Genomic DNA, 16142 nt, shown 5'->3' with positions numbered 1-16142 from the left:
TATGGTGAGTAAAAAGATTTATACTTATTTACCTTCAACTTTAATGTAATGTCCCCTTCCTAATTTGCCCTAGAATGACAATTGCAACAAATTAGGGTTAGGGTTACATCTTACCAAATAAATATTTTTTTCGATAATGCAATCTTGAATTTGAATCTTGCAACATGAACAACATATGCAATATACATGTATATATATTTAATCACTAGGGTTAGGAAATACTACATGTTCATAGAGTACAAACATATTAGGGTTTGGGGGAAGAGACATGATGGGTTTGCCCGAATCCATTTCTACACCAAGCCCAAGATGGGTGTCTACCACAACACTCTTGCTTGCTTGGTGGGTTGTACCTACTTTCCCAAACCATGTCTCATCTCCCTCTAGACAGTTGCCATCTTGTGGAGTTAGGCAGAGGTTGTAAGGGGGTTCCTTGACTTTGTAAGTGCCCTTTTTGTCCTAGGCGACTATGGTTCATGTAGGATGGCCTACTTACGAGCTCACTCGTCACCCATCTCTTACATCTTAGACCCTTCCTACAAGTTGGTATTCACACAAGTTGTTTTACAGGCATAAACATGCGGTAACCATATATAGATCAGAATTAACAAGGGATATAAATATGGTAATTATACCACAAAATGATATTTTTAATAATAATATCTGAAGGCCTGAAACCTGTCTCCTTCTTGGTCGCTGCTGTTATCTCATGAATCTCTTGCCTTTCGATCTGTTGGTCCGATACTTATATTTCTGCAGATGTGTTGTGGATGATCGATGATTGATACTAGTATCTGAAGATGTATTTTTCTGATTGCTGATCGATACTAGTATCTGAAGATGTGTTTTTAACTTATAATGATAATGCTAAGATGGATATACAAACTATAGCACAAGAGGACCCAATTTTGTGTTGATTGATGATTCTCCAGTGTGAGGCAATGTTCGATGCTGTTATTTTTCTGTATAATTCCCTTATTCATGATTCGATGCCTCCCCCCACTTCTGCCCTTGATAGTTTCAGGTTCTCTTGAGAAGAAACGACTCTTGGAGGTTGCCATTCCCATGGGAGGGTGACATCTTTTCATAACTCAAACTAACTGTTTGTTAAGTGCTTTTAATGATGTTGTTTAATTAATATTCTTTTAAATAGAATTGCTGTCACCTCTTAACAGCTGATCTCCAAAGAATGGTTTCTTGTTTATTCATTTGTGCTGTGTGCTACTTCTTATCCTTGATTGCTGTGGTGGGCAGAATAGTCCTTCTAAGATAGAATTGCTGTCCTCATTACCTTATGAAAGAGGATCTCCTTTGAGGCGATGCCAAGATTCTTCATATTCTTTGTTTGCGATTCCTATACATATCCTCTTACAGCTCTTTACACACTTATAATCTTATCAAATCTGTTTCTACACTCATGAGTAATTTTTAATTGTATTATGCTGAGCCTAAAGCTCTATACATCTCTTAATCTATTCGTTGTAATTGTTATTATTTCTGAATTGCTGTAGATACTTAAGTTTGTGCATCAATGCAGATTTAGAATGCTTAGCTTGAAAGTAGGATTGTCGTCTTCATCTCTGCTTTATAGAGATAATTACCGCGTGCATCAACTTTTTTGGTCTAAGATCATAGAAAATCGTGAAGTCTTAAGAATAAGATGATTTTCTAATGCATTGATAAATTCGTTCTGTTGGGGACATGACATTTGAACATGTATGGCACCACTATCATATATGCCAAAACACTTCCGTACTCTATATGACTCCTCACTTCTTTTAAAATAAACTAATTGAATATATAACAGCATCATATCTTGTATAATGTTTAGTGAAATGACAAAATGATAAGCAAATAGGAGTGGTACAGCTAGCCAAAGTATGACCAATGATAATATAGGATTAATTATTACCTAGCACCAACAAATCACCCAAATTGATTTCACATACAAAATTTTCTAAACTCTTTGAAACTTAAATCATCAACTGTAACTCGGAATTATCTGCAAATGTTCAGTACATGTACAATCCTCAAGTGTAATCACCATGAAAGGAGAAGAGGGTTTTCGTCCTGGGGTGTGAAGATCAACAAAATCCTCAATTTTTGAAATAGGGTTTTAATTTAATCAATTGGTAGTCCTCCTCAATGCTCAACTCTTCCTTATGTAGGCATTTGAGAGAATTATAATATTGTTTTCTTTTTTCTCCTTTTCCCTCCAAAATTTAATTCTTGAAAATTGTCTAGAGAGTTCTTTTATCTATTTTACTTTTGGACTCCATTCTTAGCTACAGTTTATAATATTTTAACTGTCTTCTATGAATATAAAATAAAATTACTTTTTGGAAAACTTAAATTGTTAAATGATTTCTCTTATCAAACTCCAATAGCCTACTGAAATTAAAAATAATAGGCTAAATTTTTCCTGAAAATCTTTACTTGAAAAAGGGGAGATGACATGGGATGAAATAGAAAGTATGCCTCTCCTCCTTTAAAATTTATACTAGATTTCTTGAATGATAAAATCAGTAAGATAAAATAATAGTTATTGTATTAGGGATCCAATTAAAATCTAATTTAGTACCATTTATATTCAAGGTGGAAACCACTCCTTTTCCTGTAAGAAATTATATACCATCTCCATGCATCAAGTAGATCCCTTTCAAAGACTATCTTGAATCTTGATAATTTCTTGCTCTGTGTGTGTGTTTTTTATAAAAAAAATTATTGTATGAAGAAAATGCATCTCTATAGGAAATAATAACATGATTATGAGAGTAATTTCTTTCTAGAAAATCAAGACCTGAACCTGAGCCACTTAAAAGAACAACATTTTACAGATTATGCAAGTTTCACTTTGATAGTCAAAGCTTAGTCCTGTTTGAAATTCTTCTGTTTCCCTAAACTAAGTGGGGAATTGTTTTCCTGAAAAGTTTCTTTATCATGTGTCTACCACAAGAAAGTAATAACAGACAGCAGAGTGGTTTTTACAGCTATATCTGACCATCCAGGAGTTCCCCTAATAGAGGACCTCACCAAAGGAGGGGAGAAAAATAAAGACATTTACAAAAACTTCTGACAGAAGGACATTTCCAGAAGATGAAGTTACTGTATTTGTTGCTACAAGTAGTGCAAGAAGAGCCAGAAATGGCAATTTGATGAAGCCTTAATTTGAATAGTAAACCTTCATGGATTGGTAATCATCCTCAAACCTTATATTTGAAAGAGGTTGTAATGTCCCCTACTAGGTTTAGGCTTGTTTTAACCATAATTAAGCTAGTTCAATATACTTATCACTTAAACTAAATTGATTAGGAAACAAATCTGTGCTATCCATAGTTCAATTAATTTATTACTAATAAGTGAATTGTTCATCAACCATATTAGATAATTAAGTTTGTCTTCCATAACTCTTAATACAAGTACCAACCTTTGTTACTACTTAAGCTTTAAGGAAGGAGGAGGATATGTATGTTACCAAAGCGCTTAGAGACCAACTACAATAGGTTCCCTCAAAGTTTACAGATCCAAGCCCTTACCTTTCTTGGGTCTATACCCTCAAGGCTTACGGGTCGCTGATCCCCACCCTATCTTGGGACTTAACCTATTGCTTGGATTTAGACTGCCTCTCTGTGGAACATTTCATCCCCATCTTCTTAAATACAGACAGTAATAACATGATTTAGACTATAAGGATACTAACTTCTCATGTATTATGAATATATATAAAATTAAGTATGACTGTCATACATATTGCAGTCTATATTAATATTACTATTAAATTCTGCATAAGAACATTATCAGGCATCATATATTAAACATACATATTAAGCGCATCCTCATGCATACCACCAAGAGCAAGGATGTTACTGCCTGTAACTTAATAACAGTTCTGATCTGATCTAATCAATGGTGATCTTACTGGATCCCTTTGATTCTTTTCCTTGATATCTCTCAATGTGAGGGAGGTCACACCTATTCATCATGTATGCCCTTTGGCAAGAGACACACCCTTTCACCATTAGCACCCTTTGAAAGAGTGGAACTCTTCATTATTTCTGCCCTTTGAAAGGGACACAGCCTTTCATAATCAGATCTGCACTTCTTATTTTCAAATTGTCCCCATCTCAAATGAGGTTCTCTTCTCCCTTTTATATCTCATTGTTGAGGGAGTCACAACTTTTCCTTCCATGTCTTTTGACCATTCATTAACTTAATTAAATTTAATTAATTATATTTAATTATATTCTTTTATATTTTATTTTAATTTTTTAATTTTTTATTCTTTTGTATTTTAATTTTATTATTTTTATTATTAAATTATATTTCAAAGTAGGGACATTACAGAGGTTCATGTTTTTTGGATAGACTGGTGACGTCTTTCTAATCATGTATTAGAATCTTTGAATCCCCATTGCTTGCTCAAGGGAGGGGCAATAGCTATAGTCTATCTCTTTTAATCATACTAGAAATTTGTCATAGTTACAGACACTTCCATTGCTTCATTCCCAATCCTTCCAATAAAGACATGATCCTTGAAGCTACAGTTTGAAAAGATGATTTTTCTGGTGTTACTTTTGGGCAGTTATTCAAAAACAGTGTTTTTAATGCTATCTCTTTTTTTGGTTTAGATTTTACCGAGAGTGCTACTGCTGGAAATATGAGTTTGAAATAGATGTTTTAGTGTTTCGAATAAGCCATTTACTGTCTTTGTGCAATTATAGATGCTATTTACTTTCACATTTGTTATTTTTAGATGCATTTGTAGACAAAAGTTTTCATTCATAAGATTTCATAAGCAGCATTGCCTATAGAATTGTTTGGTGGCTCCCGTTATGTTTGGACTTTGGAGTCATAGTTGTGGAATCAGACAAGTAGATGAACTTTAATGTATTTGCTTTTATAAGCTTTATCAATTTATCTCTAAACACGACCAAAAGTTAAAATAATTTTCATTGCAATGCGAATAACTTTTAATTCAAGAAAATGGAATCTCCATCTCCATGTGTAGCCAAAATGATACACATTGCAAAGTGAATAACTGTCAAGGCTACTAATGCTGAGTATCAGAGTCAGCATCTGGGCATTGTTCAAAATGTAAATGGCTTTGGAAACTTTACAAAACTTTACAAATCTTTCTAATAAAAGGTTTCATTTTCTGAATGGATGTCACAGGGAAGTGTTCTTGAACCATTAGGAGCTGTTACTTCAGGAAGCCAGTTTCTAGAACCAGATGGTAATCCCTGAACCTCTCTTCTGTCTCGTTAGCCAATATCATCTGCTTTGATTTGCAAATGTATTGCTATTTAAGGCGGGATTTTTAAATTACAATATTATATTTTGAATAATGTTTCTTATTCTGTAAGGCAGTCAAATTTTATCCTTGACAGGAATTTCTCCCTTTTTACGTCTTACGTCGTTATGAGTTTGGTTGTATTATCAGATAAGATTTATTATTGGATTCTCTTTCATGGATTGTATAATCAGCTTATTCATTGCTTAAATATTCTATATGTCTGTGAATACAAAATGTAAAGATGATTTTCTATACAAAGTTTAATATGTGATGTCATCCGATGAATTTATTCCTGGTTTAAATGTTTTCAAAATTGTAAAAATGGAAAAATGATATTATATGATACACATTTGTTAGGAAAGAAAAGGAAGACTGGTGATGTGGTGAAACACGATTTTCAGTTTGAAAAGTCAAAAGGATGAGCAAGTAGTGCTTTTTAATGGGCTAGACATTGGTAGTGGATGTGGTCATCATTGCTGAGGTCGATGCTAGAACCACCAAGGTGGCAGCAGAGGCTGTTTTCTCTAGGATGCAAACAATCATCCAATAATCGTGTGCTGCAAGTGTAGCAAATGGAGGCCTAATGGCAATTAGTGTTTTTGGTCCATTTTTAGTTATAATTTTTGAAGTTCAGAGATGGGGTATTGGCAGTTATGATGGTTCAAGACAACTCGTACAAGTTTAACAAGAGTGGTGATGCAGACAAACTGGCAATGCCTCATGAGATGGCAACTTAGTTTTACTAATTATGCACAGTTATCTATCAAAATAAATCTTAAGATAAAAGACAGTTAAAAATAAAAACCTAAAGTGATATAAGGAAACAAGAATGCCTTCATTGATTATCACTATAATGTACACAATTTCCAAAATGTTTATTCCCGACTCTATAATGATAGAAATGAGAGTTTCAGTGGAGAACTAGTATGTGTTTGATAATTGCTCTCCTTATAGCTGATACAATTGATGACGCAGACACATTCAATGTTATAATGGCCTACTAGTGTTTTTCTCCATGTTTTATTTTATTTTTCATAATTTCAGACTGAGTAGTTTGACAACTCGGTGAGTCGGTGAGTACTCGCCGACTTTCTTGACTGCTAAGGTTTTGCAGGGTTTACTTGTTGAGTCTGCTTGTTGATTTTTTGTGCATTTGTTGAGTACTTGCCAAGCACACAGCAAGCCTGGCTCTGCCACTTGTTAACTCCACTATACATTATAAGTAGTTCAAACGCTGGAAAAACACTGAAAAAACTCATTTAAAAGCTGTATTTTGCATAGAATTTTTGTTATTTTTTAAATTTTAATAATTTTCAAGTCACTGACTTTTACCAAGTTTTTGTCATGTTGGAAATTTTTGGTTTGCTGAGTCCAAATTTGTGAACTATAGACTAAATGATTGTGGGGTATTGATGGCTGTGATGGGTGAAAAGAATTATCAGCTGAAGAAAGTAAGACCTTTCTTAGGTTTTGATTTTAGTTTACTTATATTGTCCTACTCTTTTAATGTCTTGGATTTTTACTGTTTCTATTATTTGTATAGATGATTAAATTCAAAGATTAAGTCCTCTATTACCAGTTTGCTCATACTTCAGCTTGGATCCAGGCCTGGTTTATACTTGGTCTAGGTACTGGTCTGGTTCCCTTGTGGATCTAGCCAGGGTCATACCAAATGAACCTAATTTCAGGTGTGCTCTGCAGCATGCCTAGGTGAAGTTGGGTGCATTTGGGAGTACCTAGGGAAAATCTGGACAGAGTGGGTGCCCATAATGATTTTTTATTTTCCTTTTTCTAATTTTAATTCATAAGTTGAGCTTTCAATATAAAAAATCAATTCTGACCCCAAAATTGATGATGATGATGATGATGATGATGATGATCATTATGAAAGATTCATAGGATACTAATTGCTGATTTTATTATTTTATGTTGAACAATGAATGTCTTTCATGACGTGTGAGTTTGACAAATTGATATTGAAGTAATAGTTTTTATTTTTTTATGGTGGTTTTTTTATTATACTCATGTTAAATTGTATTCTGAACTTTATTTCTGTTTTTAGGCTGCAAATATGTACGTATTTATGATTTTTATGTGTTTTTTGTATGGATGTACTCTAAACAAACCCAACCCCCATTTTGTTTTGTTGCCATATTGATATACCCAAATCCCTAAATCTGAACCTGACCTGAACTGATATCATAGCTGAAGTCTGGTGTGATATTTACTTTTTCTTTTTCTTACAACGTTTTGAATTAGGATTGGCCACCATATAATATTTGGTCTTGTCAAATTATAATGTCTTCAGTCTTGTCCATGTGATAATTAGTTTTTTCTGGACTTGTCTTTGAGATGTTTATGGTATTGCTGGTTGGCTACAGCACAGAATTCAAATTTAGAGCATTTACAAAACACGAGTTTGTGGTGAATTGTTCTTAATGTTCTTTGTGGGTGGTTTTCATCTTTTATTTAATTTTGTTATTAATTTGCATATACGCTGAATTAACAAGATTTTCCATGCATTCCTTGTTTGAATATTGCAGGGATGTTCCCTAATCACATTCCAAACCCAGAGGATAAATCAGCAATGGCAGCAATAACTAAAGCAGTTCATGAACATAAGGCCGATTTGGGAATAATATTCGATACAGATGTTGATCGGTAAAGGGTGCATTTTTCAGAAGTTTTGTATTCATTCAATGTGAACTGTATAAGTTACACTGGGAAAAGTTACATTCCTTACGTGATTTGTGAAGTTTCTATCTGTAAATTCAGGTCTGCTGCTGTGGATTCAACTGGTCGTGAGTTTAATAGGAACCGTTTGATTGCGCTCATGTCTGCAATTGTTCTAGAAGAAGTAAGATGTGTTCTGTTGTAGCTCTATAGACCTTTGAGGAATATGAATACAATTTCTCTCAGTGTTGAATTCGAGTTTACATGAGACTGTTTTGTTCATTCGTTTTTTTTTGTGTGTATCCAGCATCCAGGGACAACCGTTGTGACTGACAGTGTCACATCTGATGGATTAACTACCTTTATTGAAAACAAGCTTGGTAAACTCACTTTCATATACTTGAATAGTTACCAGAGAATAACACAATTTAATGGGATTTAAATTAATATTGCCTTCATTTTCACAGGAGGTAAACATCACCGGTTTAAAAGAGGATATAAAAATGTCATTGATGAAGCCATTCGTTTGGTGAGTTGGGTTGCATTTACTAATGAAATCCTTGGCAAGCAATTCTTTTCTATGTTTCTTATGACAGCTTAACTAATATCCATATAAACAAATTTTTATGTTTATTGTTTTGATTCAAAGAAAACATTTACTACAGGCATCAAAGATATTTAATTCTTATGGATCAACATCTCCTAACATTTAGGTCTTAATATGAAAGAGAAGTTCTCTGTCATTTCCACTCGTTTCCCATAGATGCTCTGTTAAAATGGAGCTATCTATGGGTGCAATTCTTCAAGTTGATGCGTTTTTGTTCTACCTTATTTCAGTACTAATACTGACAGTTTTGACTTTCCGTACAGTGGATCCCTCCATGATTGGTTATTGTTGGTTATAGGTGGCTAAGATATTTTGCAAGGATCACACAATCCTGGGCACCTGGCAATGATCTGTTATGTTAATGAAACCCAAATCAAATTAGATTTGTTCTGAAGGTATAGAATTCCATTCCAAACTCTTAACAGATTCCCAAATCAAATTTGATTTTTTGTTAAGCTATAGAGTTTTATTCCAAACTCATCAATGTTTTACATTGCAACTTACAAGAATAGTGGCCATGATATGGTGAGCATCTTGAGCATGTTTAGCAAGTCCTCAAAACCTTGCATTGTCCCTAATTGGATGCCAACTTGGAGAAAAGTTTATTCCACGTGAGGTATTTAGTATTTGGGCTATGATGTTCATGAGGATGGACTGTACATGGATCCACATAAGATTTAGATTATTCTATATTGCCTTGTTCCAAAAACATCCACAAAGCTTTGCAGCTTTTTCACGTCTTTCCAATTTTCACTTCAAGCTATGTTTAGCTTCTCGCACATTGCATGGCCCTTGAACCAAGGAAGGTGTGAAAGGCAAACTTGTTTGTACAAGGGAAAAACGAAATGTGTTAAAAGAGCTGAAGTGGTGGCTTTTTTCAGTGTCTATTCTCACTCTACTGGATTTGCAACAATTGTTGGAAATATAGAACAATACCTCAGCATATGCACTTGGTGCAGCTCCTTGCTCAGTATAATCATCATGTTGCCTATCATAGTGATATATTCAGTAATATTTTTAAAGGTATTTGACATATTTAGAGCCATACGTGTTTGTCTATGATTGCCAACAATGGAAACATTGCACATTAGGAAAGGAAAGTCACCTACACTAATACACAAGCCTCTCTAGTTTCTGAAAACACAAAGCAATTGACAGATTAATCGCACCAAAAGTTGTCTACAAATCTGCAATAGTTTCATTTGAACTCCATGCACAAGAAAGGAAACATGAGCTGTCGATTGCTTGTGTCTACTTCTTATTTCAGCATTGACCACCATCCCCAATTCTTGTGGCCACGAGACTTCAATTTGACCCTTGCTGGTTAACAGATTTGTCTTCCTTGAAATAATGAACAAATGACTCTTTATTGCCCAAAATGGAAGACAAATTATCAACTAATAGTTGAGTAAACTATTAATTAGTTTCCCTCTAAATTTAAAAAAAGGTATAGCTCCCTTTGTATGATCAAGTATTTTGATATTTTGAATATTTAAAAGGGGTAGACTTTTAACCAAAAAGTAGTAAAGGCAACTAATATTTGCACATCACCATGTTACAAATTTGAAAAGAATGTTAAAACAAAAATGACAATTTCAAGATATCAACTTTAGACCCACAGGTCGTTGAACTTAAGAAAATAACCACCATTGACATCCAACACGAAGATTTAAATGTCAAAGCATGAATAGAAAACTTCAAAATTTAGAGATTTACTAAAACTCCAAGGATGATGAATGTTACTTATTTGAACACCAATATTCACAAAGGAATTGATATTCAAAATTGCTTAAGCTCACAGACTTAAAACAAACATGAGCAAACATCCTATTTAAATGTACACAGAAAAGAAAATTACTTTGGAGAATAGCAAAATTTTATTGATCTTTAACTTGAAATCAGGGCAGAATTGGGATGCTAGATTAAGGAAACAAGCAACTACATGTAGAGGCTTTAAAGCTAGAGGTGCCATTGCCTATCAATGATTTCTCAAATGGGATGATACTTAGCTTCAACTCTTGCATAAATGGATCTAATGGCTTCTCCCCATCAACAACTCCTAGAACTACCAAATGCTTTGTGAACTGCAAGTATTGTGAAACATTAATATAAGTAACTGTGAATGAAAATAAGAAAATAAAAGAAAACTATGAATAAATATAAAAAACATAATGTAAAATTAGATTTACCTTTATTAACTCCACAGTAGGTATCCAAAAACCTTGCTCATCAAACATCCAATTTGCCACATCAACCTGTGCATTGCTCTTAGCATATGATGAGGAATTCCACTCCTTACTAACTAGCATGCGCCTCAGAGCTCTCTTTTCCTGAAACAAGGATTGTAATGTGATGAAATTTGTTGCATATCGGGTTATTCTAGAACAAGCCAACTCATACTCCGTGAATTGCCTCGTTAGGTTGAGAACCCATGTGTCAATCAACATAAACTAAAACTTAACTATTTATTGACCATTCAACCATTAAATCAGATCTACAAAAAGATAGAATAGAAATAGAACATGCATCACACAAGAACACCAAGATTTTTACATGGAAAACCCAAGGAGGGAAAAATCATGGGGAGGATCAACTCACACTACATGAAACATATATTACAATGTTTGTTTTAGACACACTGCCAGGGAAGCTCACTGCTCTCTGAAAGAACTTGCAAGCTAAGGCACACTGCCCTAGAGCAAGATACAAAGAACCTACTAAGAAGATGCACTATCTCCTAGTAAGATTACATGAAGATTATGTAATGTCTCCTTGTATGGATTCCTAGAATTTCATTTAAATTATTAAATTGCGAGAGACTTCTTTCTGTTTTGGTGATTAGTGATGACAATTCTATAAGGATTATATTGCCAAACAATAATTCTGATATAAAATGGATATTAACCTAGATCCACATTATCATCTATATGGAATAATATATCTGCACCGTAATGTATTAGATATAAATTTGCAAGTATAGATGGATATCGATCTTAAGATATATGGGCATGCTACTGTTATATCCAACTTGGTCGAAATGCTGATGTAAACAAGTAATTGATATTAATTATTATATTGATAGTTACTATAATTATAACTTCAATGTTAATAACTATTGACGAGTAGCGAGTATTATTGCTATATGCTATTATTTAAATGTAAACCTTATATTGATCTGAAATTAAGATGATGATCGTTGTTCCTAACATCTCTCTTTTATGTGTTTATGCGAATTATCTGTTATGGTTTGGTCTGATCGCTTATCTGATGAGTGTCTTGTTAGGGGTGATGACCCAATGATTGCTATTTTTGATTCATTCCTAAAATCGATCATTGAAGGGAATGAGCCCAATCTCCCTATATATTTTGTTAGATGAAGGGATCACACCTCTTGATCTGTGATGAGACACACCTTCTCTTTCCCAATGTTTCTTTTCACAGTGCTAATGATTATTTGTCCTCTCTTAAATGCTTCCTTAGAGAATAACATAATCTCCTTAATCGTTGCTGATAAGTTACAGTTTACATTTACAAATATAGACTAATCGTTAGTCTCTTTACTCTAATGAATCTTGCCTTAATCAATATCCTTGAATCTGCATATCGATCTTCATAGCGATAATATTACTTGGTGAAGTCTTCTGTTTTGCTCCACCATTTCCTATCCATCAGATACCTCCTCCATAATGCAACACTTAAGTCAGACCCTCTGATATTAATATTATACATCAACCCTCGTTGGTGTATCGTAGCAATATATATCACCGATAGCCTTAATACTCTAATGATACTCAGTGGTCTCAATTGAACTGTCTATGACAATCGCCATTATTAGATGTTACCATAAGCTATCGCTGATGCTTCTGATTTAACACATCCATATACCCGATAGTCTCTATTAATTTGTAATAAATAACCGTGTGGAATATTTGACGGCACCATGACTCCTTTATTTCTTCTTGATCGCTGTATTAGTTTGTCGAATTTCTAATTAATTGATTTGTCGGCTAAGATAATCTCCACTTTCCAACACTGTAATATTCATCGACCATGGTATTTGGTCATTTGCATCTTGATTTTATGTATCGACAGTACTTTGTCAATGCTAATTATTTAGATTTAGTGATTTGTCCATTCTTTGTATTTTAATTGTATTATTATTATTTGTTATTGAATATATATAAATTATATGTTTATTACTTTAAATGTATAAATTATGTTTATAATATAATATTAATTTATTTTTTTATTTGAATATTTCAAGATATTACTAGTAATAAACATTAATAAATATTAATTAAATAATAATATTTAATAAATAAATAAATTCCAAATAATCATTCTTTGGTAGTTATTATATTAATCAATAATAATTACTTCATTTAGGATATATATAATGATTAAGGAGGGGACGTGACAGTCCGCCCTTCCCGAAATTGCTTGTCCTCAAGCAATTGACAATTTCCTCAAACTAAGTCATCTCCCTATAAAAACATAAAGTATACATATGTAAAGGCATGAAGCATACACACAATACATGAAAGGTAATTTGGCATGAAGCTTGAATACATTTAGTACACATGAAGCATGAAGCATTAAGAGTATGTAAGTCGTGAATGGCATGAAGTAATATAGACAAAGTCATTTAAACACATGCAAGGCTTGAAGTATACATGGAAGTCTTGAAGCATAGACATAAGTAATGCAAATACACGTAAGATATGAAGCGTACATGTCACATGGAGGTGCAAGGCATGTATATGAAACACATAAAGAGTAAACACTCCCAAACCCAATACATCAAGCATACACATGAATACATAAGACATGAGTCATACATACGAATACACAATAAGGTGTAAATTCAAAGCATATAAGGCAAGTAGCATCTACATAAAACATGGAGTATACACATGAATATACACAAGGTGTGAGGCATATGTATAGTATAAGTGAATACAATTAAGGCATGCAATATACAAGTGAAATACATGTAACGCATGAATCATAGAGGGCATAAGCATGAGTCCACTTAAGTTATGAAGCATATAAATATGAAACATGCACATAAATTCTCTTAAGTCATGAAGCATGTATGTGAGTGTATGTGGTTATGAGAGAGGCACTTATGTAGAACAAGCATACGCTAGATAGGAAGCAATCGCATGTAAAACATACATGATACATACACTTAGAGAATGCACATGGGGTAAGCATTCTGAAAACACATCAGTCCTGAAGTAAGTATATTTAAGATATGAAGCATTTGAGTAAGGCATATAAGATGCACATGGAACAACACATTGGAAACATATCAATCATGATGCAAAGCGTATTCAAGACATAAAGCATACGTTAGGAAGGTGCATGGGATATAGTCATGCTGAAAATGTGACAAACATGGAGCAATCACATAATTATACATACAATACAAGTATACACGTACACGTATAAAACATACAATGGAGCAAACATATTGAAGACACAGCAGACACATAAATATCCACGAATTATGAAGTGTATATACATTTAAGAGAAACATACATCAGGTACGTTAATACCCTTAAAGCATGAAGCAATTCACTTAAATACATATCAGGCTTGTAGCACAAAGCCATAAGTATATACACGAAGTATGAAATAGCACACATGTAAACATGAAATAATATACATAAGGCATGGACCATAGATGGAGCATTCGTGTAAAATGCAAATTAATATACCAATACGCTGAGACACGAAGTATGCTCAGAAGATGTGTAAGGCTTTAAGCAATACACAAATATATGTAGGGTACAAAGCACATATAAGAAAGGCACTCATGGAGTGGACATGCTGAAGACACATCAGTCATGAAGCAACACATAAAGACACAAGGCATACATGCTGAAAAACATATTAGACATGAAGCAATCACATGAATACACGTAGTATATATACAAAGAATACATGAAGCATACATTAGGAAGATGCATGATGTAATCCTGCCAAAAACATGGCAGCATTAAGCAATCTCATAAGCATTCATACAAAACATACATATACAATGGAGCAATCACGTTGGAGACACATCAGGCATATAGTAAACACGTAATCATAAATCAACACATTTCATATGCAAATATCGTAATAGAACTTGTGATGTCATTAAAACCATGCCTACCCCAAACCAATCTGACCCCATTCCCAGAAGAGGGCTTGGCTGCATAGGGCGCTTGACACCACCTCCTTGATGTAGCCCAGATTACCGTAACTCAGTCCATTCACCCTTGGGGCCTGCAGCCTAGATTTCAGGAGTCTTTACCCTTGGGGCTTTCTATTGGATGGTTTTACTTTGCCCTTCCCTAGCAGCACCCATCTTCCTTGGGGAATAGAAGGATTAGAATAGATTTATGACTTAGGACAAAGTTATGGCAATATCACTTTGTACTATTGATGTATATTATGACTGTCATACATATTGCAGTCTATATTACTATTAAATTTTGCATAAAAATATTGTCAGGCTGCATATATTAAGCATACATATGGATATATGCAAACACGGAGCATACACGTATTGTTAGATTTCTTCTTATTGACTAGAATGATTCATTGATTCATCTTTACCCTGCAGGATGGCAGGATCATAGCTCTGATACCACTTGTAATGTCCCCTTGTATGGATTCCTAGAATTTTATTTAAATTCTTAAATTGCGAGAGACTTCTTTCTCTTTTGGTGATTAGTGATGACAATTCTATAAGGATTATATTGCCAAACAATAATTCTGATATAAAATGGATATTACCCTAATTCCACATTATCATCTATATGGAATAATATATCTACACCGTAATGTATTAGATATAAATTTGCAAGTATAGATAGATATCGATCTTAGGATATATGGACATGCTGCTGTTATATCCAACTTGGTCGAAATGCTGATGTAAATAAGTAATTGATATTATATTGATAATTACTATAATTATAACTTAAATGGTAATAACTATTGACGAGTAGCGAGTATTATTGCTATATGCTATTATTTAAATATAAACCTTATATTGATCTTAAAGTAAGATGATGATCGTTGTTCCTAACATCTCTCTTTTATGTGTTTATGCGAATTATCTGTTTGGTTTGGTCTGATCGCTTATCTGATGAGTGTCTTGTTAGGGGTGATGACCCAATGGTTGCTGTTTTTGATTCATTCCTAAAATCGATCATTGAAGGGAATGAGCCCAATCTCCTTATATATTTTGTTAGATGAAGGGATCACACCTCTTGATCTGTGATGAGACACACCTTCTCTTTGCCAATGTTTCTTTTCTTAGTGCTAATGACTATTTGTCCTCTCTTAAATGCTTCCTTAGAGAATAACATAATCTCCTTAATCACTGCTGATAAGTTACAGTTCACATTTACAAATATAGACTAATGGTTAGTCTCTTTACTCTAATGAATCTTGCCTCAATCAATATCCTTGAATCTGCGTATCGATCTTCATAGTGATAATATTACTTGGTGAAGTCTTCCATTTTGCTCCACCATTTCCTATCTGTCAGATACCACCTCCATAATGCAA

General features: G+C 33.7%; 1 protein-coding gene across 7 annotated transcripts in view; it reads left to right on the top strand.

The window, feature by feature from the left end:
* The window catches only part of LOC131032484 (uncharacterized), a 243020-nt gene that overhangs the window by 186688 nt on the left and 40190 nt on the right, over positions 1-16142 (top strand). For all 7 annotated transcript variants that reach the window (XM_057963484.2, XM_057963481.2, XM_057963478.2 and 4 more), the window contains 5 exons: positions 5173-5233; positions 7837-7954; positions 8069-8150; positions 8274-8346; positions 8434-8495. In XM_057963484.2, the coding sequence (XP_057819467.2) occupies positions 5173-5233; positions 7837-7954; positions 8069-8150; positions 8274-8346; positions 8434-8495 (396 nt within the window). The remainder of the gene's footprint in view (positions 1-5172; positions 5234-7836; positions 7955-8068; positions 8151-8273; positions 8347-8433; positions 8496-16142) is intronic.

This window comes from Cryptomeria japonica, chromosome 11 (genome assembly GCF_030272615.1).
Source record: "Cryptomeria japonica chromosome 11, Sugi_1.0, whole genome shotgun sequence".
Taxonomy (NCBI): domain Eukaryota; kingdom Viridiplantae; phylum Streptophyta; class Pinopsida; order Cupressales; family Cupressaceae; genus Cryptomeria; species Cryptomeria japonica.
This window is presented reverse-complemented; position numbering and strand designations above follow the sequence as displayed.